The following is a 26,386-nucleotide window of genomic DNA, read 5'->3' on the forward strand; positions in this document are numbered from 1 at the left end:
GACTACCATTGTTCTTCTTTTTTGTCTTCCTTTTATAACGAATAAGACGAATAAGAACTTTCATCGGAAATACTTTATCGGTAGTCATAGCATATAGCTTACATTTTTACAACAAAAATTTATAGCGCCTGTAATTACTCTTCATTTAGCATTTTAAAAGTTACATTTATTTAATGTAATAAGTGTTTAGAAGGGTGGGAACTGGGTGTTGGGGTTCGTAAGGGATTAATAGAGGCGTAAAAAAAAAAAAAGAAAAAGTCTGCCTCTACTTCACGGAAATTCACGTATTGTGGGGAACCATGAAACATGTCACCCGCGAAAAGTGAGGGAACACTGTAATAAAGAATGGCCGATGGCGGTTAACACATCTGCATCACAGTCCTGAGAAAAAAAAATCTCTATGTGGAGTTTGTATATTTTCCCCATGCTTTTTGCTTACATAAGTTTTCTCTGGGCACTCTTGTTGCCTGCCTAAAACATCCCTAAAACATACATAATTAATTGAATACTATATATATTAGGGATGTCACAATATCGGCATCTAAATTTCCCCTAGGTGTGATTGTGAGTGCGGATGTTTGTTTGTCTCTGTGTGCCCTGCGATTGGCTGGCAACCAATTCGGGGTGTCCCCCGCCTACTGCCCAAAGACAGCTGGGTTAGGCTCCAGCACTCCCGCGACCCTCGTGAGGATAAGCGGTGTAGATAATGGATGGATGGACAATACCGTAAATATCATGATTTCGCGATATTAAAATTGTCAATTATATCGTCGTTGTCATGTCACAATATTAATAGCAGCAAATCTGTTTAAAAGCTCAACTTGTTTTCCATTTGTGCAGTTCCAGCACCCTCTGGTGTTGAGTTTATTCGTGCAGTTTAATTTGATGGCACCTATGTTTAAGACCCACGCTAATCACCAGATGAAGGGGAACATAACACATTAGAGTTCCTCCACAAATTGACCCGATTCACAATGTGTGCGTACATTAGCAAGTAAGTGCCTCAATATTAGGTCTTCGGTCATTTTAGGTCATTTATATACATTGAGGTTGATGTTAACTCTACTATTTGAACTATAGGACCACAGCTAATTAGCATTGTGTAGAGACATTTACACGCATTTGCTCATGTTTATTGTATTTGTTTCGTGTTCTACAGAAACCATACACACACCCACACAACCAAATTAAACAGAAATTAAATAGATTATTGCTCACATGAACAAAACTATGTTCGAACCAATAAAGGGTCGCATAAATCAGTTATACCAGAAAACATTTTTCAACATCTCTGTCGGACCGCTTCAGCCGAACACGGCATTGTGAACTACATAGAACATGATACTTTGCGCTGCTGAGCCAGTGCATGACTGGCCCAGCCGATTTATTTGTGAATGCTGTTATTATGTACAAAAAGAGAATATTGTGATGTTTTTTTTTTTTTTTTTGCAATATCGTGAGCTTTTTGTATGTCGCCACAACATCGTGATAACTATCGTATCGCGAGGTTCATATCATGATATTATTGTATCGTGACATCCCTACTATAGATTCTTTATTTTATTACTACTACTATTAAATTATCCCTATACTGTAGGTGTATAAGATTGTTGGTCTCTATGTACGCTGTGATTGGTTGACACCTACTCTATTCCAGGGTGTAACCCACCTTTCAGCCAGGAAGGCTCTAAAATCAAATCATTGGGTGTCAGTGATGGCACACACATTCAAGTCCTGGCAGTTGAACCATTTATCATTTCTACCAATTACACATTGTTGCTCCCTGCAACACCTAACACTCGTGTCGACATTTCATATGAGTGGGAGTCACACTTGAGCCTCCTGTACTGCTGATTGAGAAAACGGGTGCACTCGGTGAGTCTCCCGGTGAGCGCTGTGAGATCACAGCACTGCCCCCAACTAATGAGATCAGGGTGATAGCAGGAGCACGCGGGGAAACACAGCACAGGGCTAAATATTGACCGCAAATATTTGACAAAAGGTAAGACACTTGAGCGAGGGCAACTCCCACCTCACTTGCACACACACACACACAGTACACGCACACACACTCACATACAGGCCATGCTCCATGCTGAGAAACCTGCACAGACCGTCTATGGCGGGGGTGCCCACAACTTTTCAGCCTGAGAGCTACTTATGACATGACTGAGTCAAAATAATCTACCACCTACTAAAAATGCAAAACATATTATATATAAATATATTGAGAATTATTTTTATGTTTATGCTGGTGTACCTTGCATGACTGCATTAACCTATATAGCACAATACAACAAAAATGTTTTTTAATTACCTTACTCTGATGACTTGCACTGAATGGAATCAGCCAGGGACGCATAGTCCGGACAGTAGCTGCTGATAGCCAGCCTCAAGCAGGTTTGCAGCAACAGCAATCCGCCCATTCGCTCCATTCGGCGCGTATAAAACAAGTCAACGTTTTTGCACACTATGCTAATGCTATCAATATCGCTGTCTTGGTAAAGTTCAAGAACTGTAAAAAAATAAAATAAAATAAAAAACCGCCGAGTGAACAGGACGCTGTGAGGCTGTGTGCGACACGGATGCCCGATGATGATTGGCTGCCGCTAGGCGAAATGGCAAAAAAGTTGACTTGTTTTATACGTGCCGAATCGAGCGAATGGATGGATTTCGGGTGCTTCCCTCCGCGTCCCCCGCTCCAAACGCATCATTCGCGCCGCCCCGCACGCAACTGCGCCCGCCCACGCAAACTACATTGACTCCAATTGAAACGCGTCGCCAGAAACGCTCCCAACGCAGTTGGTGTGAACGTAGCATGAACGTAGCAATACAGTAGTGAGGACGAATGATAGGTTGGCGATCTACCCACAATGCCTTTGCGATGACGGGTGATCGCGATCGACGTAATGGGCATCCCTGGTCTATGGTATGGAGGATGCTGCGTGTGTTTTACTTTATATTATCTATCATTGACATCTTTCTCTCTTAGGTGGGTGTCTGCGTGTTCGAAAACCCAGGCAATGTCAATGCAAATGGACACACTTGCACATTATCCCCGAAGAGGACCGTGTACTGTACAGACTTCTCAGAGACGACTTCTTCAGGTGGTGGACATGCCAGTCCGTCAGTCATCATTTTCCGTCATTATTGCAGGCCGGCCAAGTTCGTCGTCATCGTTTTACCTAACTCAAACCGCATTGTTACTCCAATAACTATTATCCTGGCCATAGAATCTAATCAGTACATTTTGTACTCAAAAGGACTTACAAATTCTGGAACACATACGCACTGCAGCATACTTGACTGCACATTTCTTGGAGGTTTCAAGTGGAAATACAGATGAATGGTGTCCCATGGAGGCAGAAAAAAACTATTTTACACATGTATTTCGAAGCAGGAAAAACACATTGCAATATGAGGGGAGCGACTGACTTCTTGTACAAAACTGCAGTCATCTGTATGTGGACCTCGATGAAATAATCTGGAAAAATGGGGGCACTGATTATTATTATCTTTAGACAATTTATCTCTTGCAGCCTGTTAAAGTTTAACACAAAAATATATTTTTTGGCTTGTTATGCAGTACTATATATATATATATATATATATATATATATATATATATATATAGAGAGAGAGAGAGAGAGAGAGAGAGAGAGAGAGAGAGAGAGAGAGAGAGCGAGAGAGAGAGAGAGTAAAATGTGCTACCGCAGTGAGGATTTGGAGACCCACAGCCAGCCCTATTAAGTGCAACAGTGATCAAAGTTCTCCCCCAGCTGGACAAAATGAGAACTGCAGAATATTTTCCAACTTTACTACAATCCTTCATAAGTAGACTTTTAAAAATGTGTTAATTTGTCATATTATATATTATAATTTAATTAATTGATGTATTATTACATTACACTACTGTATTTTCTTTATACATATATGTATGTATGTATGTATATTTATCTATATTTTATATATATTATTTATATATATATATATATATGTGTATATATATATATATATATATCATGTATAGATATATACATACAATACATATATATACATATTTATATATATATAACATGTATAGATATATACATACAATACATATATATATACATATTTATATATATATAATATGTATAGATATATACATACAATACATACATATGTATATTTTTTTATGTGTATATATATGGTATATATTTATATATTGTATATATATATATATTTATATATTGTATATATATATATATATGTATATATACACAACTATTATATAGCTATATTATTATATAGTTATAATGTATTTAACACGTCACCATTTTTACCACTAAATATATTTCCAAAGGAGCTATTGACATGACATTTTCGCCAGATGTTGGGATAACCCAAGTAATCCGTACATGCAAAGAAAACAGAACGAATAAGATCATAAATTAAGTTGTTCGTAATAATGTGAAATGACACAGGGTAAAAGTATTGATATTTATTTAATACTGTGTACAAAAGCCTTTGTTTGTAATGACAGCTTCAAGATGCCTTTTGTATGAAGAAACTAGACGCATGCATTGCTCTGGTGTGATTTTGGCCCATTCTTCCACACAACCAGTCTTCATTTCTTGAAGGTTCCATGGGCTTCTCTCTTGGACCTTGAGTTTCAGTTCTTTCCATAGATTTTCAATTGGATTCAAGTCAGGTGATTAGCTGGGCCATTCGTGCAGTTTTATTTTTTATTTTTTCCTTTGCAATCAATTGAAAGTTTCCTTGGCGGTACGTTTTGGATCATTATCCTCCTGGAATGTCCACCCTCGTTTCATTTTCATTATTATCATCATAGATGGCAGCAGATTTTTGTCAAGAATGTCTCGGTTTCATATTGCTCATTCATCTTTCCTTCAATAATTTGAAGTCTACCAGTAGCATTTACTGAAAAGCAGCCCCACACCATCATGTTCTCACCGCCAAATTTCACTGTTGGTAAGGTGTTTTTAGGGTGATGTGTATTGCCATTTCTCCAAACGTGGTGTGCCTTATGGCATCCAAACAGCTCAATTCTGCTCTCATCAGATCAGACTATATTTTCACAGTATATAATTGGCTTGAGCCGTCACCTTACCATGGTGGAGGGGTTTGCGTGTGCCAATGATCCTCCGAGCTAAGTTGTCTGGGGCTTTATGCCCCTGGCAGGGTCAGAATACCCACCCTTTTTGGAGTCCTTGGAGGGTGTGTTTGAGAGCGCTAACCCTGGGGACTCCATCATTCTGCTGGGAGACTTCATGCTCACGTGGGCAATGACAGTGAGACCTGGAAGGGCGTGATTGGGAGGATCATAATTCCTGTGACACCAAATGGAAGGAAAATATATTTCCTTTCACCTAATCCCCGTCATGTCTTTTTCCAAACCTGCCGAGAAATATTGACGATAAGAAGAGTCAATTTCAAGAAAAACAGGAGATGGATTTTTTTTTTTTTACATTTTTTTGTTGAGCACAGCGGGCCCAACATTGAATGCAGAAAGAAAGTTGTGGTGATCAACATTACTCAACTAGACATGCTGAGGATATGCAAAGTACCACAGAGATGAGAGAGGACCAATCTTGTTCACCTTCTGAAGAACCGCTAATGTTGTGAACTATTTTGGTAAAGATTGGGAAGATTGGATCAGTTGCACTTTTTTTTTTTAAATATTTGAACACCTTTTTGTGGAATGCTTGATGCGGCCCAGACGCACCCAGACTCTATCTCCAGCGACCCCACTTAAGTTGAGCTTGAAATCCCTAATATACACAGTGGAACCTCTATGCACTGTAAGAGTCAATTGTTTTTTAATTTTAATGTTGACATTACTACACTCACAATGAACAATTTTGCCAAAGTTGGGCCGCTGCCCCCAAAAATCACTTCAGCGTGCCACAGCGAAATGGGCGAAGGAGCAAAGTTTTCGCTTCAAAAGCTTGATCCGCGCACACAACCAGGACTAACTGCGTGAAATGGTTTGACTATACAGAAAGTCCTCAAATTACGACGTTTCGACTTTACGACGCCTGTGCCGCCTCCTCCATTTTGTCTCCAGCACTAAAGTGACTACGTTTACATGTAGTCAATATTCGGGTTAAAGTCAAAATTCCGATTTCTGAAACATTCTGAATAATACATGATTAGTTGCCATGACAGAGTTGCTCCGACATTTAAATAACCCACCGTGTACGGCGACACACTGCGTCATGACTCAAACGGACGTCATTTCCGCTTGTTACTTTAACTGTCAATAAAACACCAGATATTCATGTCACTCACCACAGGAATGAGGCAGCCAGTTTATTCCTTGCTCCAAAAGTCTACTTTTGTGCTGCGTCTCTGAGCTTGTTTACCTCTGCTTGTGTATTTGCGGTGGCTTGCATGCCAAACAACGCACTTCCGTTTATAAGCACTTCCTGTACTACAAAGACTAGCATTCCTTGCGGTTGAGCATGCGCAGAGTGTCTCGATCGTATCTGCGCGCTGGCAGTATCTTTGCCTTTTTTGCCATCCTTTCCTCTTTCTCCACCCACTTCTCAGCAGTAATGCTGAGTACAGCATCTTATGCTTTTTATTTTAATGTATTTCGTTTTGAAGTATTTTGACATAAATTTAGACTTTAATGATGAAATCCGACATACGCGGAAATTCGTGTTACATCGCCAGTGTAGGAACGGAACTCATTCATAAAATGAGGATTTCCTCTATGTGGGAATGCGCCACCAGAAACACTGAGCTCGCGTTCGGTCTGACCGCAGCATAATTATTACTAACAGTAATCCTTTTTACTTTCTTGCCCAAAACAATTACCTCAGTTTTGTTTTGGTTTAGTTGAAGAAAACTTTGGTTCATCTACTTGTGAATTTGTTTTAGACAGTGACACAGCAATTGAACTGTTGTCACTTGGAATTGGAGACATTGGTGGATATAGATTTAGATATATAGATATTGTTGGCTTGATGTTGGCACATGACATATTTTACTGGTTTAGACCACACCAAAGTCTGAATCGGTGTGGTCGATAGGCGCCGGAGCCGAAGTTAGAAGCAGCACATGAAGGTCAAATATAGAGCACCATAAACTTGATTCCGTGTATTCGTAGGTGTTTTGTCATAGTGTTTTGTGTACACCGAAAAAAATGTAATGTTGAATTCACTCAATTTTATTTCATCAGGTCGATCAGATATTTTTTTTTAAGGAGATATGTAGTCAATTTAAGAAATCTATCGGGATTCAGATGATTATATTTCCTACAACCACTTGATGAAATAAAATTTGAGTAAATTCAACATTCCATTTTATTTCAGTGTAGTTGTGGCGCATGCGCTTAACACCACGTTCAAATCAGATGTACTCAGATTTTCCTATCTCAGAGTAGATCAGTTCAGACTTCAGGATTACACTAAGTTTGTTGAACCTGCTTTGTGAAATAGACCCCAGGTTACCCAGTGACCAAATGATCGGGTGTTTGAATCTTGGGATGTTTTTGTTGTGCTTTTGCTTGGCGAGTATTTGGTGACATCATCAAGACCAGCATGAAAGCACAACAAAGCCATCTGGTCTATGTTGGTTCTTTTTAAAGAATAAAAGGTCATTTCACATCAAGGAGGTGCTCAAGAGCTATGTATTATTCTAAATAATATTAAGGAATCAATTCCACTGCAGCTGAAGTCACTGTTTGTCTCAATACAACTACAATTTACACTAGAGAAAAAAAAGCCTTATTTAAAATATCAAGGAGGGATACGAAAGAGGATTAGGGCCAGTGGGGGGAAAAAATAGGTTGGTAAGATTCTGACTTTATTCTCAGAATTCTGACTTTAAAGTCAGAATTGTTCCTTAAAGTGAGAATTCTCACTTTAAAGTGAAAATTATGACTTTATTCTCAGAATTCTTTTCACTTTTCAGAATTCCCACTTTACAGTCAGAATTCGAATTAGGGCCAGTGGGGGGGGGGGGGGGGGGGGGATAAGGTTGGTAAGATTCTCACTTTTATTTCAGAATTCTGACTTTATTCTCAGAATTCTCACTTTAAAGTCAGAATTCCGACTTTAAAGAACAATTCTGACTTTAAAGTCAGAATTCTGAGAATTAAGTCAAAATTCCCACTTTAGAGAACAATTCTGACTTTAAAGTCTGAATTCTGAGAAAAAAGTCAGAACTCTGAAATAAAAGTGAGAATCTTACCAACCTTATTTTTCCCCCCACTGGCCCTAATCCTCTTCCGTAGAGGGAACAGAAAATGTCCTCTAATAATTTTGTAGAATTCGTAGTGTTAGACTGCAGACATGTCCACTTCCGGTCCTCCAGGATCGCTTCCCTGTCTGTTTTCCAGCTCTCCCTGCCGCAACACACCTGATTCAAATGATCGTCTCATCAGCAGCTTTTAAATCAGGTGTCTTGCAGCGGGGATAGATACGATAGGAAAACAGGACGGACGCCAGCCCTTGAGGACCGAGTTTGGAGACCCTTGTGTTAGAGTGAACCTTTAATAGATAAAGTGGGTCGAACTGACTAACAGATGATTTGACAGTAGCTGTTATAATACCATACAAAGAAAAGAAACGTATGAGCCATACAGCACTTGTATTGCTCCATATTGGAGAAGCTAAGATGCAGGCAACAGAGGGTGGTGCGTGACGTCACGGGTCAGCTGACAGTTTTGTTTTGCTTGGTTTTGGGAGGTCGTCATGATAAAAACACAGAGGTAGGAAGCGAGGACGTCTAAACGCACTGGGTAACGTCAACAGCTCCTCACTGCCATTACAGCACAGCTCCACGCGTCGCTTGTCACGGAACGTGTCGTCAACAGCGGCTCTTTTGTTTGCTAACACCGCCATTTACCTCCGTTGTCGACTGGGACGACGACTTTGACGCAGTATGCCTTCAGAAAAATCCTTCAAACAAAGAAGAACATTCGGTAGGTATTTTTTCACACATTTTCGCACAGTGCCTCTCTTCGTTATCTGTATGTTGTGTATATTTGTAGCCGTTTCTGGCGAGTAAGGAAACCAAAATGCGGTGAGTTGAGCTTTCGTTTCGGCCACTTCAGAGTCAAAACTGCGTCAAACACAAGTAGGGGCAGATGGAGGTTTGTTGACTGTAGGGCCTCGCTTTCTTGTTACTTGTCATATAAAACATACGACCCAGTTAACACGCACAATGGCATCTGTATGAAATTCAGTTTCTGACCGAGAGTGTATTCTTCCATGACTGTGTTTGTGAGGCGATGGTACAAAAACAAGTGGTGTCGAAACGGCACAAGAGTGAGCTGCAGGATTGGGGGATGGGACACTTTCAGGAGGAGCAAGAATTGTCCGACAAAAATACATGCAACACTTGCTTAAAAGTTCCTATTTCTACTAATAATGCATGTTTTGTGTACTTGACAGTGTCCACTTACTTTTTGATGGTAATACAATCGACTTCCGGTTGAAAGTCACGTTTATTTGTCTGTTTACGCAAGGAAAGCACGTGAGGCGATTCGAGCACCAACATGGGCACCTGGGCAACACGTGGCCCTCCCGTCTGCCACCTGCTCAATGCTGTTTATTACACTGTCACAACTATCCCCGGCTTGCATTTCTGCTACAGCACTTGTAATCACTCAAATTCCCTTTATTGTTGCCAAAACTTCAGAAATTGTACAGTTGTTATGTCTAATTCTGGTACAGCGAACCCCTGCATATTTGCGGTTTGCCAAATAAAAGTATCACTTTGGCATCGGGGTGCAAGGAACTGTGTTTTAGTGAATTGAGGAGCTTCATTTGAACAAAATTAGTACTTTGCCACTGATTTGTGGCATCTTCATTATCAAGAAACTACACTATGTTGAAATGAGTTTAGGAGTGTCATTTGCACAAATGTAGTGCTTTGCCACTATCTTGTGGTATCCATCGGGATTCGTAAACCTGTAGGTGGGAGTCGTTGATAATTCCCAATTCCCTGCATACAGCGCGTGACACTTTCTATATTGTGCTGTTTGTTTTTAAACTATAGATCAGGGGTGGCCAACCATTCAAAGGCAAAGGGCCACCATTTTGACAGTGTTACCGCAAAGAGCCACAGCATTCATACACTCGGCACCTTGTTTGTCGGCTTACGGTCCTTGATTGTCGAATGTAATCCGTTCCATCACCACTTTCAAACAAGCCCTCCACGCAAACCGTATTTGCTCACTTTGTGTAAAACTGCAATTTTTCCTCACGATCCTGTTGCGGGCCGAAATTTCATTTACATCAGACAAACCTGCTGTAACAATATCAAGAGCTCATTGTTTGGTGTTATCACTGTATTTATGTTACAGTATGATATAGATTGCAATATTGTGTGAAAGCTCACACAACCTAAAAACTCTTGTCTTAAAAATAACACAATTTTGGGTCAAAAATGGACCGATCCACTAATTGGGTCAATTTGACCCACCTTATTGCGTTAGTCTGTACAAAACAGCCCAATTTTTTCTGCAGTTTTGAACGTTGTGGTTCCATATCTATTTCTTTTAATCGGAAGATAATGTACTGTAGCTCCGAGCGTACACGGCTGGGTTTTGTTTACGTAGCTCCGCGAGAGAAATGTCACATGCGCCAGTCAGCCAATCATCAGTACATTTCTTTAGACGTGTCAAATTATCACGTGGGTTACACAGCCAATGGCACCCGATTGGCCGCGTAACACGAACCCGGAAGTGAGTTGTTGAAAGGTCACACTGGCAAGTAAATTACATTTTATTTATTCATTTTCGAAAAGTGCTTCAGGAGCCTCATGAAACCGGCCAAAGAGCTGCGGGTTGGCCAGGCCTGCTATAGATGAAAATAAGGTAAAACTGATTTTTAAAAATGTGTGCAGTACAATTTCTGCCAGAATTAAAACAGCCATACTAGCGGGCATTTCAGATGGGAATAGAGTAAAATCAAATGACAGTATTAATGTTTTCATAGCATATTAATTTGATTGCTTGAAATGTGACTGTTGCACTTGTCTGCGTTCTAAAAATAAGGCAATCTGTTGATGTTGGTCTTTTTGTAAAAAGATAAAAGATCACAACTGCTCAGGCAACAACCAATCACGGCTGACCTGTTTTCTGGAGCCGAGCCGTGATTGGTCGTTATCTGAGCTTGAACAGTTGTGATGTCATTGTCATTTTCACAAAATGGCCGCCCCCCGGCGATGGCTAAAAAGTGGTGGATTCTGCTGCTCAACTCATATTCTTCAAACGCAATATTAATCATAATGCCGTGTTTCAACTAGTGGGCCTCCTGGAAAAAAAAAAGTGTTTGTGTTGATTTCTGCTTTAATGAGGTGTCAATTTCTACTGAACTGTGTTACCAAATGTGGTTCCTGTGTTGCTTAAAAGGGTTAAAAGTCAGCAGTATCACAATTTCCATTATTATGAAGAAAAGGAATGGAAATGAAATCCACACCCCACCCCACTTCACCTTCTTCAGACAAATGTGTCAGCTGTCAGGTCCAGAGCTTCCTCCTTGTTCGTCTCTTAATGTCCACTAAAAGTGATGACTCAGACGTGTCACGATAGACAAACAACATCCACAGAGCTTCCCTGTTCCTGCGCAGTGAATTTAACCTAATTGAGATGCTATCACAGGACGTTGTCCCACATTACCCCGTAAGATAAACATGCCGTTTCTGCGTGGAAATTCGATTTTAACACTTAGGTTGAACTGTCACAACAGTGGATGCCTGTAAATCACCAGATGCCGTGACTCTGTCTAAATATGTGTCGTTAAATGCACACCCATCAAAGCAGAATCACAATTCTGTTCTACGCTGCTGAGGATTTTGAGGTGATCAGAATATTGCTGCAGTTGCATTTGTTGTCATTCGGGCCACAAAAGGCTGGCATTGTTGTCGTCGTAGGTTCAAAGTGCACTAAGATTTATGTGTGCGGTTAAACCCAGCGTTGGAGGCCCATTAACAATGTTCCAAACTGTGTTGCATCTCGGCACTGTTAATATTAAATCAATATAGATCATGTGAAGATGTCTTTTTGCCGGGGTCGTGGTACAAGTTAAATTCTGTGGAAAATGTGTATTAATTTCTGCCTTGATGATAAATGCTGTGGTACAATTTGTTTATGCAATGAGTGGATTATAGCTAAACCCATTGTGCTTGCACTAGGTTTTAGTTTTAAAGCAGTTCATTTAATACAATGTCCACCTGGGCTTAATTTTCGCCTGATATCCCACATTATGACAATATTTTAAGATCTTTATCTTGATTAACAGAATACAGACTTGGACATTAATTGACTGTGATCTGAAGTTCACTCGCCACGGCACAAACATTTGGTACCTGACTAATAAATTGTCCCATTTTCTCACTTTTAAACATTCTTTTTACAACTGATGCAGACTTCACTTGTTTGTATAAGTAGCCAATTAATAGAATGTGATACATAGTTGCCATTAATTGTTATAACATGCATCAGTTGATGAAGTTATTCAAGGCTAGATGCATCTTATTTTTCACAAGCATTGCTTATTGTATTACAATTGTGGCAAAAGAATTGTCCTGGATAGTGCAACATAAATGTGACAGTTAAATATGACACAGTACTGGTAACACAAACACACATACGACAAGAATGAACCTAAACGTATAACTTCATTAATTAAATGCATTGTGCCACACAAATGCATTCTGGGAACCATAGATATGCAAAATAGTAAGATATTTTGGCAAAGTGTTGCCATGCGTTCCATGTTCGTGCACGTCCAAAAAAAATAAATAAATAAATCAAGGATGCATATGTTTTGTATTGATAGCAGACGTTTTGGTGTTGCTAAAATGTAAAGGAAGTGAAAATTGGTTGAGAACTGAGAAAGTTATGACTTATTTAACTTAATAACTTCAAATTGCTCAAAGTGGCTTTTCTTTAATTCTATAGTGTTGTCTTTGTTGTTGTTGTCGTCTTTCATCATGTTTATTGTCTTTGTTCATGATTTGTTGCCAATGTTAGTCCTTTATGTTGTAGAGCACCTTTGAATACGCATGCACTGTCACTGAGCTGAACTGCATCGTATAACGTCAACTGAAGCGCATGTGCTGTTGTAACCAGATAATAGCTTGCGTGGTGTGTTAGCATAGCATCTAGCTTTGTTGTGTCCCGACCGCCGCAGATGAGCCTTCGATTGGCGCAAAGAGTTTCACAATGGGCGGGGGTCACTGTCGGGACCTGTACCGTACATCGGATTTGTTTTTTTTTTACAGCTTGTCTTCTTTTTCGCCTCTTAACTCAAGTCACGTACATCATTAGATGGGTGCCACCCATTGTTCAAAATGAGACAGCACAATGACAAGCTTGTGTTTAAAATCAGGTTAAATAGTACAAATGGATGGATGATGGATAGTTTGCATACTTTGTTTAGTTAAGAACTAGGGGTGTAACGAAACCAATTACATCAATCACGCCGGACTAGTTTTCATCGATGCTGGTCAGTCACACATCAAAACAATATCATTTTTATCATTTCAATTGCTATAAGTAACACAATAATTCCCAATGGCCAAAATTCCCATTACACTTTTATTTTTTGTTTGAATGTTCTTTTTAATCAACTTTTCTTCATTTTTCGCTCGTGTACAACATTTCCGGTTGACGTCGTTAACATCAAGCACGCAACTTGGGTCATGGTGGCGATGAAAAGGAGAGTGTTAAGACGAAGCAATGCGTGCGATTTAGAAAGAAAGGAGATCGTCTTGACAAGACGGTTGCCGTGTATAGTTTTTGCAAATGCCAAGTGAAATGTAACTGGAGCACGTCAATTTGTTGACGCATCTCGACCAGCGCCATGCAATACAGGCAGCAACGAACCTGAAGAATCAACAGCGGCGGTTGCTGTGCAAAGGTAATTGGACAGACCAAAATGGCGTTGCTGCCTTATTTATGCAAAAATGCGATTATAAATCTCGTGCTCAAAGAATGACTTCTCATTTAGGAGCGCGCAGAGTTGTTACTGTCAGAGTCACTAGGTATTACAATACTAGGTTGAGTATTGCTGGTTTGTATTTAGATACTCTACATCATTTATTTACTAATGTTTGGTACGGGTGTTTTGTGATTGTTGGTTGATGGGTTTTGGATCTTGTCGATGTGGATTTATAAAGATGGTATATATCTGTTAAGCATTTATTATTTTATATTAGCACTATGTAGTGGTTCATTATTATTATTACTGTTACAAATATTATTTTTACCATAGATGAAGAATAGTGATCTAAATAAAGAGAAAGGAGAAATAATTAAATTATTATTTATAAAAATTAAGAAAATGGAGAAGGGGTGGGATTTTAATTAGTCCAGACTTCTTCCAACTCCCATTTGAGCATGGAAGACTTTTGTTAGGTCTGCTGTGGATACATTTTTGCTTCTTGTTATTTTTTTTTTAAATCTTATTTTCATTGTTATTGTAATTACTATTTTTTCCTTCATGTTCAAATAAACATTCATCCATTCACTATATCATAAAATCGGATCAAAATACCGTAGCAAAATCGCCTTTATAGTATCAAATTGTATCATTCAAAAAAAGTCATATATCACTTTGTGTTGTGCATGTGCTGCAGAATCATATTTTTTTGTTACATTTACTTAATTACAATCAAAGGCACATCTTAATACTGTCATAATACAAAATCAAATCCAGAGCTGGGCACTTGACCCTTTTTTGCCCGTCCGGCTGCGACCCTCCACCCTTGACCTGGGTACCCTTCCGGCCGCGACCCCCCCCAGCCATATATATAAACATTGTCGGCCCCCGCCCCGTGCCGACCCCCGCACAATAAAAGCATGCCAGCAAACCACTACACAGCAGTTTTGCTACGGCGTATTTCCGGAAGTAGGAAAGTGCATAATGTGCTGACTTGAGTGCTGCGTGCCGCTTGAATATACTCCCGGACACAAGTTGTTTTGAAAGAAGCCTAAAAAGAAGCCTTTCACCGAGTAGGCTGAGATGAAATTTGGCCGCCTCGCGAGCACGTCACACGCATGAGGGCCGATAAGTGGGCCGGACTAAAATCCACTTCCGGCCATGCTTAGTCCAGCCATTTTTTAAAATTTGTCTTTTATTAAATTAATCAGAATGCCATGTTTTGACTAGTGAGCCTGCATAGAACATATTCTTGTAAAGAAAATTTTTGGGTTGACTTCAACTTTAAGGGTTAGCTTAAGCAACAGGTGGGATTTTTTTTCCCCGAAACGTCATAGCTATAAATTGCAAGACATGGTAAAATATGATGTGCTGGTATGATCGCACACACGTACTAAATTTACGGTCGCAAATCATTTGTCCGACCTCATTTTGTTTTTAAGCAGCGTGAGATTAGCGCAGTGCGTAATGTGTCCGCTAATTCCCACCCTGCTGACAATGTGTATGCTTTTGTGTCCCTGCAGATCAGAGAGTAGAAGATGTCCGACTGATCCGGGAGCAACATCCTAACAAGATACCCGTGAGCGTTCTTCACTTGTATGCCTCTAGCTAGCCAGCATGTCGACATGTAGAACATTCATGCTGTAAACGAAGTCACATGAAAAGCACGAGCGAGCAGTAGAGTTCTTTTTGAACTAACCTCAATGCAGCTCTGCTTACCATTTGGCATTGACATGACAATGTGGGTATTTTTGCTTGTGTGTAGTATCTTATTGAGTAGGTACGAATGAGTTTGGGCTGGGCATTGAGAATCGAGTGAAACCGGTACTAACATTCTGGTGTCCCCGGAATTGTTAGAATTTTAAAGTGCTAAATTTCGATGCCTATTTGGCAGCTGAAAGGTGTCGCAACGCTAATCGGGGTCATGCCTTGGGCGATACGTTTTGTCACCGCTGCTGTGATCTCTTTCCATTGCGAACTTTTTTAACCTAGAAAGCTCATAATGTTGGTGGACTGCCTTTTACTGCGGATTAATCCAAGACACAAGATGGAAAATGAGCAGGAATCTTACTCAGCGCTAAACAGATGACAGCATTTATTTATTGTGATGGTCATTGGTTGAATCTGCATCAAGCATCGTTTGTGCGTCCTGCAGGTGATCATCGAGAGGTACAAAGGAGAAAAGCAGCTCCCCATCCTGGACAAGACAAAGTTCTTAGTGCCCGACCATGTCAACATGAGTGAACTCATCAAGATTATCAGGTATGATCATTTGAGACATTTTCTTCCTTTCTTTTTCTTCTTTGTCTCTTGTGATCTTGATTAACGATGGCTCACGTCACGTCTTGGGGCGTGAACAATTCCTCAAATGCAAATTGACTTTGCAGCGGAGTAGAATGCAATTTTCAAATTGCAAAGGCTGCAAGTTGGGAGTGGGCGGGGTTTTTTTTTTTTATTTTTATTTTACTGGTGTGTTCATTTATATAGTGTCTAGATAGATAGGTTCAGTGCTTAAGAAGTGCTGTCCACTGTTTGTATATGATTGCTTCATGAAACATGAAAAGTTGGCGTGATAAATCCCCAGATTTGTTTGCATTATTGTTGTAATCTGATTTATGACTTTATGAAGATTATGGTTTTGGTTTACGTCACAACTTTTGGTTGTTAACACTTAAGACTGCGAGGCAAAGTTTTTGTAAGTTAACATCTCGAATTGGATTTCAGAAATCAATTTCTTTTGTCTTAAATCATGGTTCATTTGCCTTTATTTACATGTAAGCCTAATCTTAAAAGACCAAAATATTTATTTGCTTATTGCAACACAGATGAATATATTGTGTGGGTTTGTGCAAAAAAAAAATTACATACATGGGAAGAGGACCCGAAGAAAAAAAAAAAATCCATTGAGGAAAAGAATTGTAATTTCAATCTTGTCGTAACCATCAGGAGGCGCCTGCAGCTCAATTCCAACCAGGCTTTCTTCCTGCTGGTCAACGGCCACAGCATGGTGTCCGTGTCGGCCGCCATCTCGGAGGTGTACGAGCGGGAGCGCGACCAAGACGGCTTCCTCTACATGGTGTACGCCTCTCAGGAGACCTTCGGCGCCGACCCCACTTCCCAGTGATCAGCCTTGATCTCTTACTCCTCTTGGACAGCGATTTGGACAATTGTAGTTTTTTTTTTTTTTTGCTCCTTTCCAAGTTTCTTTCAAGTAATAATGCTGTCTTCTCACCACGTTAGTCTTGACTGTACCAACTAAAACACAATCCGCTAAACGTACGTAATAGCCAAGTAGAGGCTCTTCTGTTTCGTGGGTTCTGACTGCACAGAGAGAAGAACCAGTATGTGTGCCACACTGGTGCACCGCAGTTAGAGCCCCAGTCTTCTCTGGGCCTCCTTTATTCCTTATCTTATCTTATCCTGTCGGCTGTCAAGGCAACGTAGCAGTTATTTCCGTGTTGTGGCTTGATGAATCTTAGACCTTGTCCTGTTCGTCTCTCTTCCCATTTCAGCTCGCGATTTTACGAAAAAGTGGTGCGGCTCCGCCACTTTTTATATATTTATATTTATATTAACGATAGCAACAGAACAAAGCCAACGTTGATTTGAGGCTTTCTGGAGACGGGTGCAAGTTATGTAGAGTATCAACAACAATCATTGAGGCATTGCTCAAGTAGATGTTGGGAAAGAAGTGGATGTAGCCTCCAGGCCGGATGCAGGCTTGCCTTAAAGCAGTATGATGGGACGACTCGACTGGTGGCAAAAAAAAAAAGATGGCCGATTGTAAACAACTATACCCTTGAGCTTTGTGTTCATTTTGTAAATAATGTCACATTCAGAGTCAAATCTACCATAAAGCAAAGCGTTATTAAGCAGGTGTCTACTTTGTCATTGGCAACCTTTCAGTCACAGTAATGACAGAGCTCGATTTTGTGTCAAGCTCCACCCTTGAGTCCAAATCTAGTCACTTCTGGCTCCACAAGAGGCTATGTCCACTTTTTTATACTGTCTCTTTGTTATAGATGTGTGGTAAGTGTGGTCGCCCACCCTCTTTGATTTAGCTGCCATTTACAGCTTCAAGTACAGTATTTCAACATTTGTTTAAGATGCAAGAACTGCGTTGAATGCATAATCTAAGAAGATGAGCGGCTCTGTTAAAGTTACCAAATTGACTTTTGGACACTACAATGAGACTGGCACGAAACTTTAGGGATGGGTTCAATACTTTCTTTCAGTCACAAGTAATTAGATTTTTTAGTAGGGGAAACGAGTGAATGCAGGTCCCTTATGTGTGTAGCTGCATCAGTGTGTTGACTTTGGCCCACAGGGTTGATTTCCTGGTGCTGCTGGTGCAATTCAACACCGTTTGTCAGTGGGAGGCTTCACCCTGGTCGCCTTGTGGGTTGTCTGTGCACATGGACCTTAGTGCTTTTTTATGTTTGTTGAGGTTCAGCTGCTTTTATATTGCAGTATTTTATCGTTTTGATTTGTTTAATTTAACGTTTTCGTCATACAAGTCTTTATTCTCAATGTTTTCAGTTTGTGCAGTTGGACAAGTACAAGGCATTGTGTTTGTTGCAGAGGGGGGAGCATTGGGTTATTTGTCTTCCAGCCCCTCCGTTTCTCACACGTTCACACCGAGCAATAGCCATGTATGTAATGTTGGTATTTTGTTAACAATAAAAGCTTAAAAAAACATTTGAAGTGATCTTTGTGATTTTGTTTTCCCTAACTGGGATGGGGAGTGTCCCAATAACTATCTTTGTTCATCAGTCTACATCCAACAAAATCATATTGCTGTCTCCTTACTGGAAGATAATCTAGCCTGATAATCCACTCATTGCTCTACCAGCTACGGATGGGCGTATCGATCCTTTGGTATCGATATATCGATTCCCATGCTACTCATTTGGCGTCGATTTCCTTAAAACATGTATTGATACCAACTTTTTTGGCACGCATCATTTTGAACTGTTTTAATTTTGTGGGTAGTTTACTTCACTACGCAATTGCGCAGAACCCCATAGTTAATGCTTTAACTTTGACAGCCCTAGCTTATATATTATTTTACTTTTGATTATGTATTATACATCATATGCATAAAATAATATTTATTATAGAAATTGTCATGTGAATTGCCTGTGTAAAATTAATTTGATTGAAAAGGGTATTGGTATCGGTATTTGAGTATACTGTACAGTATTTCAAGAAAAAGTATCGGTATCGTATCGAGTCTGTAAAGTGTGGTATCGCCCATCCCTAGTACCAGCGATTGAGTCTGGAGGGTAGTCGCATCAAGTGTCTTTCTGAGGCGGAGCAAACCTGAGCAAACAGCGAAATGAACCAATCAGCGAAGAGCGGTCTTGACGTTGAAAAAAACATCTTTTTAAATGAATGCTTCCAGTGCTGTCACCTGCTGGGGTTGTAATGTAATGAATGTGTTTCTGGTCATTTAAAACCGAGTTTAATGCTTCATGAAACAAACTATAGTCTCTCCCACACGTCATTTTGAATGTTGTGATGGACTTCCGCTGCCGACGAGTGACGTTGCCGACATTGGTAATAATTGTAGCACACATGTTTTGATGTAAAATAATTGTTTTTTAATGGAGTATTTTTTGCCCCAATGACTATATGCACTTTAATTAAAAAGGTGTTTTCCTCTTTTTTGGTTCTTTATTATTTTAAATGGGGTGCCAATAATTGCGGAGGGCAGCATAGTTCGATGCATTAGGATTCCATTGTTTTTTCAACGCATAAAGCATATTAAATGTTGTGTTAAAATAATGTTTTTTAGATTTTTTTTTAATATAAAATGTTATAATGAACATCCCAAAATAGAATAAAATACTCTATTACACAATTTGACTTCCCAAATTTACCCAAAGGTCAGTTGAAAAAGCACAAAAAGTTAAACCTGACCTACAATTGTCAATTTTATTGTTGTTATTGAAATACTGGCATAGAAAAACACTTCTTAAACAAAGAGGAAGCAGGATGCATGCTGTGAATGATTTTAACAGATTGTCTTGTGATGCTAGAAAGTTAACACTTCCAGCTGGCTTTGAGACAACAACTAAACAACGACATAAAAACAGAACTTCAAAGTAAGCATGCATTCTTTGTACGATTTGCAAAACCCCTCTCCCACTCACATTGATCACAACATAAAAAAAAAAGTCAGTTATAATCATTTTAAATTAAATTAGCACAAACTAGTGCCACACCCTCCAGGGGTCCAGATAGTGAGTTGGACAAGCTGTCCTCATGTTAATCATATTCTAGGTCCTGCCCAGACACTTTAGTCAACTATGTTTCACTGATTAGGAAACAATCCTGAGCTTTTTCTTATGTAAATTACACACAATTGTGTTGTATCATTCACCTGCATCGACAATAAAACAATCTTAAAAGCAGACATGACAAAATTGGCACTTGTTGGTCTTGCCTGAGCAAATAACTGAATGAAGAGGAGATACAAATTCTTTACAAACAGGTTTCACTGCGACAGTAAAAAGTCAACCTTAAAAAATAAAATCTCGTCTTCACGTGTTCTGTACAATGCAGTATTAATCATAATACAGAAAATTTACAAATAAACAAATCAATTTGTTACGTTTCAAACAGGCTGCCCTACACAGGGAACAAGCGTGCAGAAATGTGCTGTGCTACGGGCTTCTTCTATTAAGACCAACGCTATACAATTGAATTTTAAATGTAACTTCCCCTCAAACCCATGTTATGAAATCTAGAATAGTACCGTCGCATAATAACAATAATGTATAAGTCATTCGAGCCTATCAAAAGCTAAAAAGTCAAACAAGGATAAGAGGAGAAGCAAACAAGTCAAATGAAATCAAATTAAAATGCTGAATTGCCAAAAGTACAGAAATAAAAAAAAATTGAAAGTTGGCCTAACTTTCAATCAGCAACCGCTGATTCTTCAGTGCACACTGACAACGGCTATGATAAGAGTTACAGAAAAGAAAAGGACGAGCTCGATAGACAGTTTGACACTATTTTGAGTTGAACAAACTACGGTCATGGTGAAGAGGGCTGAACTGTGGCTGGAGTAAATCACTTCGGGTTTTCCAAATGCACTGCGGGCTCGTCAGTCCCCAGAGTCCTTATTGTCAGAGTGGGGGGTGTACTTCAGTCGAAAAGTGCCTGTCAAATACATAGCAGATTCAGATTCGTGACTTAAAGGGGAAGTCAACCAAAACATATTTTATTCAAGAATAGGTTTTATGCAAGCCCACTAGTTGAAACAGGGCATTCTTATAAATATTGCATTTGTGGAATAAGTGTTAATCACTCTCTGGGGGCGGCCATTTTGTCTTCTGTCGACTGAAAATGACATCACAACTGCTCACAACGACCAATCACGGCTCAGATTCAGAGAACAGGTCAGCTGTGATTGGTCGTTGTAAGCAGTTGTGATGTCATTTTCAGTCGACAGAAGACAAAATGGCCACCCCCAGAGATGGCGAAAAACAAGTGCATTTTGCTCCTTAACTTATATTCCACAAACGCAAAATTAATCAGAATGCCGTGTTTGAACTAGTGGGCCTGCTGGGAACATATTCTTGAAAAAAATATGCTTGGGTTGACTTCCGCTTTAAAGGTGCTCACACAACCTGAAATTAACGACACTCAAATGCTTGGACTGTACGCTGAAACATACCAACAGAAGTCCGTTGATCGACTTTCTATGTACGGTATGTGAGTGTGAATGATTTCCTTATCGACATGTTAATTATTCATGAGTTGACTGACCTTGCTGCGATGACTCCATGGGTGGTTGTTTGCAGTCCTCCGCTCTGTGTCCGTGCCCGCCGCAGTTGTAACAAGAAAGATTCCCCGCTAGGCGCTTCTGGACGCCGTTTCCCACAATGCCGTGGGGCTGGTAGAAGCTAAAGCCCTTTTGCTGGTCATGTGACCCAGGGCTCTGGCAGTACAGGGGGGGCGGCGCCATCATCGGGTAGGAAAAGGGCGTGGTAGCGGTGCCTGTGGCGCAGGACGAGGGAGCCATGACGGGGCTGAGATGGAGGAGAGGGCCCAGAGTGAAGACGGAGCTGGCTGAGAACGGCTGCAGGTAGCCGGACGCGGGCGCGTATGCCGGCAAGGCGCCGTAGGCCCCGCAGTTGCCTTGGCAGCCGCACGAGCTGCAAACGCACATGGAGTGGGCGTGGCCTTGACTCGGATCACCCGGAGTGGCGGAGGAGAGGCCCGCGCTAGATTGCTGGTGGTAGTACATGTTGCCGGGCACTGCGGCGATAGGGACGGTGCTTGCGGTTGCCATGGAGACAAAGACGCTTCCGCCAGTGGAGCTAGCCGATTGAGAGAGGGACTTTGTGGAGGGGCAGGAAGCGGCAAACGTGGAAAAGGTGGATGTGGGTGGGTGCGAGTAGTATATGGACGGCGATGAGGATGAAGAGGACGAGAGGTGAAAGTGGAGAGGAGGATGGGACACGTGGTGGAGGCTGTTTGAGGTGGAGGTCAGAGCGCAACTGGTCTCAATCATCAGACCCACGGCAGCCCCCGGAAGACCAAGGCAGCCTTCCGAGTCGTGGAGAGAGGAGGGGGCGTCCGCTTTCAGTTTGAGCCTGGGCAGCAAGTTCTCCAGCCTGATGCCCATGCCGGCCAGCTCAGGACCGAAACCTGCACTGGTACCGGGCGGGCCCGAGCCCGCCATTTTAGTCCTGTCCTCCGGGCACAGGGGGTGCGGCCTCGGCTTTCGCGGGGAGGACAGGATACGTGCCTGGTTTGAGAGCGAGGAGAGCGGGCTTTGAGGGTAGCTGCCTTGAGGGTGGTAGTGGGAGAGAGCGAAGGGCAGGTGGGAGGAGCAGGACGCAACGGCGGAAGCGGCGAGATCCGTTTGGACGGGATGGACCTGCGCCGTGGGCCGGCTGGGGCCTGCCGGGCAGCTGGAGTTCAAAATAAAAATGCACGAGCGCTCCTTCGCTTGACCGCCTCCTACTACATCTGGACCTGACGCACCTGAAATAGACACACAGACGGCTGCACAAAATGATAACCGCAAACAAAATGTCCCTTCGCAAAGACGTGTCCGTCCACGGAGGCAACTTACGCCTGTAAATGTCTCGGCTCCTGTCCAGAGTGGAGTCGCAGCAGAGGGGCGTTCGGGGCGAACACGAAGAACTGGAGTAGCCCGAGGACGAGCTGCTGTCTGTGAGGACGGGGTGATGGTGCAGCACACTGTCCACCTCCACTCGCAGCTCTACTACAACACATTTGGGACTACTTTTGGTTGATACAGAGGATCACTCACGCACCGATCTGGCCAGGAGCAGACAGCGTTAAATGTGACATTTAGCTGTTTGGTCTTCTTTTCTTCTTAACATGTAACCTGCCTTTTCTCAGATCCGATCCGCATGTTGGACAAAGCCGTTTTGTTACCTGCACTGGAGGTGTGGGGGGAGGGTCCCACATGACTGGAAGGCGTCACTCGCGCGATGCCACTACAGGTCCTTTTCTCCATCTTCATCTCCCTGCTGGTCAGGACAAAATACAAATCATGAAAAGAAAGAAATGCCTCAATCAAAAATTGAATCATGAAATTGCAAGCTTACAATCTTCTAACTATCCAAAACATACAGTTTAGGGTTACCTTGGACCTTTCCTCGACCCAAAAAAAGCAAGAACTGATGTGTCTTGTGCCAGATCTTTAACAAGCCAACTCACAACAACCTTATTTGTGGAGAAAACGGCCTGCAAGTAGGCACCGGCCGATAACCGATTTAAAAATGTCAAGCTTTGAATAACTGGTAATGAGCTCTTCTTTTCTTATTGTGGAGGGGGGGAGCGGGCGGAGCCAGGTTAGACGAAAAAGACAGCTAGAGTTGCACGAGTGCCTTTTCATTGTCCTTTAAAAAAAATAAACTTAAAAAAATGTGTATAGGTGCAGGTACCAGCGTGTTCCCAAGGGAAAATCTAAAAATAGCTCCCCAGTGACTTTCTAAAAGAACTAAAACAGAATAAGAATGTTACCATTCTATTTATTTATTTATTTCAACTTAACATGGTAGACGTTTCTTAATGATAAAAAAGGGCTGCTTTTATTTCCCCAAATATATATATATATATATTAGGGATGCTCTGATCGATCAGGCACCGATCATGATCGGCTGATTTTCGTGAAAAATTACGTGATCAGAATATTTGATCAATGCCTTTGATTGCCGATCAAAACATCCGATCACCCGCACCGCAGCTCATGCTTGGCTGCCGCGAGACGAGATGGCAAAAAAGTTGATTTGTTTAATATGCGACGACGTCCCTCCGTCCAAAAGCATCACTCGCGCCGCCCTGCACGCAAGCGCGCACGCCCGCGCAAGCTACATTGACTCCAATTGAAACGCGCCGCCAGAAAGGCTCCCTAACGCAGCCGCGCCTCCGCTCGAGCAGATCGGATGTTTTGATTGGCAATAAAAGACTTTGATCGAATATTCCGACCACCGCAGTTGGTGTGAACATAGCATTGTCTGCTGTGTGTGTGGAGTTTGCGTCTTGTAATACTGTATATGCCATGAAAAGGTACCTCGCGCGGGGAGCATGGCCAAAAATTTCAACACAACCAACTTAATCCGACATTTGATGAACAAGCAATCGGGAGACTATGGTGAGTTTACGAGGCTCACTGCATTGAATAAAGTCAAGGCGGACACAGCGCAGTATAAGTGGCATTATTGCCACATGCAGGGAGACGCATTGTAGGTCACTGGTGGGCAACAGACCCACTATATCATTTTATAATTCACAAAAAGATTAACGGTGACTTTTTTCTCGTTGACAAATGCACAAGATCGTTTGTCTATGCACAAGACAATAAAGTTCCTGAGTCGTTTCAATTTAGGAACTCATTGAATAGTTGATTCAAGTGAAGCCTGCATGTGACTATTTTTTCTACTTTAATTACATTCTGAACCATGCACTGTTTAGGTGGCATGTTATTTATTTGACTTTTTGCATAATTAAGTCTTTTCAGACTGCTGATTATTTTAATCTGTTAAAAACGGTGTTACTAAAAGCTGGTAAATTTAAGTTTTTCAGTTATCTTTGTGACTGAGTAATTGTTGTATTGTGCCAGCAACGGTTTTAAATTTCTTCATGCTTTTGAAAATATATAGAGATTTTTGTCAAAATTACGGCAATAAAATGCCTTTTTTTTCAGATAATATTGCATAGTAGCAGTCACCATAAATAAATGGAAAAAAATACAGATATTCAATGTGATCGGAATCGGTATCGGTGACAAATTTTTAAAAATGGCTGGACTAAGCATGGCCGGAAGTGGATTTTAGTCCGACCCACTAATCTGCCCTCATGCGTTTAACGTGGTTGCGAGGCGGCCAAATTTCATCCCAGCCTACTCGGTGAAAGGCTTCTTTTGAGGCTTCTTTCTACTCCCGCTTCGGCGCGAGCGACAACTGCCGCATTGATTCACGTGACCGACGCATTGTGCTGTTGGTGACGGGTCTCTAGTCATCTCAGTCCCTTTATGGTTGTAGCAGGCACGATATCCATTGTTGTCGCTGCCTTTTTGAAGCGACGCCCCCCGACTTGTTTCAAAACTTGTGTCCATGAGTATATTCATGATGCGCGCAGCACTTTCTCAAGGATGACGCTGGCACATCAAGGTGAAGTTCATGCACTTCATCTGGCGTTTTCCCTACTTCCGGAAATATGCCGTAGCAAACCTGCTGTGTATTGTGGTTTGCTGGTATGCTTTTATTTTGAAGGCCGTGAAGGAGGGGAAGTTTGCAAAATAATAAGTAACTTGTTGATTGCGATCTCTGGCCGTCTGCTGGACCCAAATAATTATACAATACGACAAAACCAACACCAGGGCTCGCAATGGAAGTAAGTGTAACAGGTTACAGTATATTATTAATTTAATCAAAACACTTGTATTGCTGTTGGGATTGAATGTATATTTTCTTTATTTTGTTACTGCTTATATGTTCATACCTGTACATTAATGACGTGAGCTGATCTGCGTGCTGCTGGGAGCGATCGCATAGTGACGTCACGCTGCGTGTGCGAGCCCGGTCACTCTCATACTCCATGTGGCTGAGGTAAGATACACGCGTCGCTCTTTCCCGATAGCCGCACTAACTGACGTGGTAGAGCTCGGTGTTCCGACAAATGGGTCGTGCTGTGGTCATTAGTGCTGCTATTGCAGATACACTGGGTGATTTTGGGCGTTTGCTGTAGTGTGTGTGTGTGTGTATGTATGTATGTATATGTATATATATATATATATATATATATATATATATGCCAAACTGTAAGTGATCAAAAACCACCACTAGAGGGCGGCATCAATGCACACAGCAAGCTGGGCTGCTCCCTGCATGGCTGCTCTATCTGCAAATCTGATGTATGGAAAAGCACTGCAGGAACTTTCCATTTTGTTTATCTTGCTCACGCACGCACACGCGCACAAACGCCTACCAAAT

At 41.3% G+C, this 26,386-nt stretch overlaps 2 protein-coding genes across 5 annotated transcripts in view; one reads left to right on the forward strand and one right to left on the reverse strand.

The window, feature by feature from the left end:
• Positions 1 to 8,431: 8,431 nt before the first annotated feature.
• Positions 8,432 to 18,602, forward strand: map1lc3b (microtubule-associated protein 1 light chain 3 beta). The gene is made up of 4 exons (XM_086028757.1): positions 8,432 to 8,935; positions 15,428 to 15,483; positions 16,060 to 16,166; positions 16,851 to 18,602. Exons 1-4 carry the CDS (start codon positions 8,896 to 8,898, stop codon positions 17,026 to 17,028), a joined length of 381 nt encoding a protein of 126 aa, XP_085884883.1. The 5' UTR covers positions 8,432 to 8,895; the 3' UTR covers positions 17,029 to 18,602.
• A 1,213-nt stretch (positions 18,603 to 19,815) lies between these two features.
• Positions 19,816 to 26,386, reverse strand: part of zcchc14 (zinc finger, CCHC domain containing 14) — a 29,244-nt gene continuing 22,673 nt past the window's right edge. For 2 of the 4 annotated variants that reach the window (XM_086029495.1, XM_086029492.1), the window contains 4 exons: positions 23,325 to 23,419; positions 22,996 to 23,148; positions 21,681 to 22,904; positions 19,816 to 21,071 (listed from right to left, as the gene is read on the reverse strand). In XM_086029495.1, the coding sequence (XP_085885621.1) occupies positions 21,016 to 21,071; positions 21,681 to 22,904; positions 22,996 to 23,148; positions 23,325 to 23,419 (1,528 nt within the window). In that variant the 3' untranslated portion in view covers positions 19,816 to 21,015. The remainder of the gene's footprint in view (positions 21,072 to 21,680; positions 22,905 to 22,995; positions 23,149 to 23,324; positions 23,420 to 26,386) is intronic. The other 2 variants (XM_086029494.1, XM_086029493.1) reach the window with 2 other exon arrangements.

This window comes from Filicampus tigris, chromosome 4 (assembly GCF_054856515.1).
Source record: "Filicampus tigris isolate MCC_2025a chromosome 4, RoL_Ftig_1.0, whole genome shotgun sequence".
Taxonomy (NCBI): domain Eukaryota; kingdom Metazoa; phylum Chordata; class Actinopteri; order Syngnathiformes; family Syngnathidae; genus Filicampus; species Filicampus tigris.